General features: G+C 39.9%; 1 protein-coding gene across 1 annotated transcript in view; it reads left to right on the top strand.

Moving 5' to 3' along the window:
- The window catches only part of LOC131879228 (uncharacterized), an 8264-nt gene extending 6252 nt beyond the window's left edge, over nucleotides 1-2012 (top strand). The window contains exons 6-9 of the mRNA XM_059225489.1: nucleotides 1052-1197; nucleotides 1275-1371; nucleotides 1528-1702; nucleotides 1766-2012. Of these exons, the coding sequence (XP_059081472.1) occupies nucleotides 1052-1197; nucleotides 1275-1371; nucleotides 1528-1702; nucleotides 1766-1881 (534 nt within the window). The 3' untranslated portion in view covers nucleotides 1882-2012. The remainder of the gene's footprint in view (nucleotides 1-1051; nucleotides 1198-1274; nucleotides 1372-1527; nucleotides 1703-1765) is intronic.
- Nucleotides 2013-2301: the final 289 nt, after the last annotated feature.

Genomic DNA, 2301 nt, shown 5'->3' with positions numbered 1-2301 from the left:
AAATCTAAGCTACTCCAATCGGTTGCGGCATCTTGATATGGTTGGCTTGGATACCCGACGGCATCGCTTTGATGCGACTCTAATGTGGAAGATCTTGAATGGTGTGATGATCATTGAAAAGAAAATGATGCCCCGGTTTCTCGACCATCTGAGGGATGATGGAGTCGCCAAAACAAGAAGAGCTGAGGTCCTATACCTCAAACGGCCACCCTTTCGGACTCGGCCTAAAGAAAGTTCTTTCTGTGTTCGGAGTATTCCAATCTGGAACTCTCTCTCTTATGCTCTACGAACAAGTCGGAACCTACGATTTTTGGGGGAATTGTTGCCTATAGAAATAACAGATGACAGCAAGTGACTGGTGAAAGGAAGTGTACTCTGGCTTGTTTCCTCTTCTTCATTTCCTTCATCTTCTTTTATATATTTTTTACAATATTGATAATGACCAATACTCTTTATACTCACCCATGGTGATTTGAGTGGTATCCACAATAAACAATAAACAATAAGTCCTTTTGAGGTCAGACATGTACGAGTCCTCTGAATTGCGACTTTTTGCCAGACCCGCCGAGTCCGGACTCGAGTCAGTCAGTTCTAGCAAAAAACTCGTCTTGCTAAACTCTAGAACAAAATGAATAATTTTTCTGGGTGAGTCCGGACTCGAGTCCCTTCTAAAAGACTGGAGTGCACTCGGACTCGAGCCCGGACTCGCCCCAGCACTATTAACTTCCCTTCCACACAGATAACAATCACTTATATACAAGCAAAGTGGATCTTTTTGGATCTGACTTTGAGCCACATCTGCTCTCGGTTATTTTAGAATGTTTGTCCAAACGGTTGCATTTACGTTTTGTGCATTTGGCATACTTTGGGCCTGGTGTGTAGAAGGCTGGCCATATAAGACCGTAGTAGTCTTCGATTAAAACTGACCGATCCTCTTAGTCGAATTGTACTTAGTGGAGTTGATAAACAAGAGTTCGCTTTGACAATATTGAACATTACACAAATATTTACATCTGTTTTACACCCCTCTTAATTCCATTGACTATTGCAGATTACTCAATATTCCTGCGATTATGACAACTTGGCTCCTTCCGGATGCACTCAATATCACTTTGGTACCGGTAATGGAATAGTCAAAAGTTTCAACTTTGACGGAGGAGCTCATTTGGCCAACCAAGAGCAGAAAATTTGCGTCAGGTAAGGACACTGGTCCTTATATCAAATGAGGAGTGATTTTTTCTCTCTTTCAATTCAATGTTGGTTTGTATTTGTAGACAAGAACGTGGGAATTGCCAAATATGTTACTTTCCCACAGCTGACACAGACTTCGTTGTGTCAGGGAAAACAGCAGATGACATGGGATACACTGGTGTAAGCATAATTAAGATATATTGTTCAAAACTGATCCGGATTAATCTAGATTCGTTGACGCACTCTGAGGAAGTTGAGATTATTAATATCTTGAATTATGTTTTGTACATTATCGGTTGCTTTTTACACCAATGAAAACATACTCTCGTACGAAAGGTTTCGGAGTGTTGTGGATATGGAACAAATGGAAAGGGAACCAAAGGTTATGATTGCGTGGTTATACCTGGAGCTCAAATGCAAACCGCTGATGAAAAGCTAATTCCTGGATCTCAAATATGTGGGCGTAAATTGACTTCTGCTTCGAAGGGGGCAATGTCTAAGACTATTTGCTGTAAGTTAGACAACGCCACTTAATCACGGAAGCATGCATGTAATGACAAATATATATTTGCAGCGGAACAACGGCCATTTCGAATTACCTTCCGTTCAGACAACTACGAATTTGAGGACGAGTCTCTTGTTAAAGTCAACGAAGGATTCCAATTGGCATTTGACCAAAAAGGTTGCTAACAAAATAATTCTGATTATGTCAATGAAACTCATTTTGTTGTTCTTCTAAGCAATAATTTATATATGTTACTTTTCGTTTCCTTTGAGCATAAATGTTAATGTTTTAAAAATAAAAGCTTGTTCCACTAGGAGATACTTTTGTCGCCTAACTCATCAACCTGTCCATTTTGAACTCAAAAAGTTGGTTGGTTCGGCTTTGTATGGAGTTCATATCCCTTCTTTGTATCAATCTTGAAATTTTCATCGTCTTTCATTAACACAACCATAGTCCATACAGTTAAGGTTTTGACGAAATTTTAGAGCATGTGGGTGCTGAAGCAAGGCATTCAGTGCTTAATGGTGCTTTTTTCAAACCCTTTGGTTCAAATGTCCGTCTGAGGCGAATTAAGTTGAATCTGCGTGCCTACTTAAATATGCTTT

The sequence above is a fragment of the Tigriopus californicus genome, chromosome 4 (genome assembly GCF_007210705.1).
Source record: "Tigriopus californicus strain San Diego chromosome 4, Tcal_SD_v2.1, whole genome shotgun sequence".
Lineage (NCBI taxonomy): Eukaryota > Metazoa > Arthropoda > Copepoda > Harpacticoida > Harpacticidae > Tigriopus > Tigriopus californicus.
Note: the sequence above shows the minus strand (reverse complement) of the source record. Positions and strands in the feature narration are given on the sequence as shown.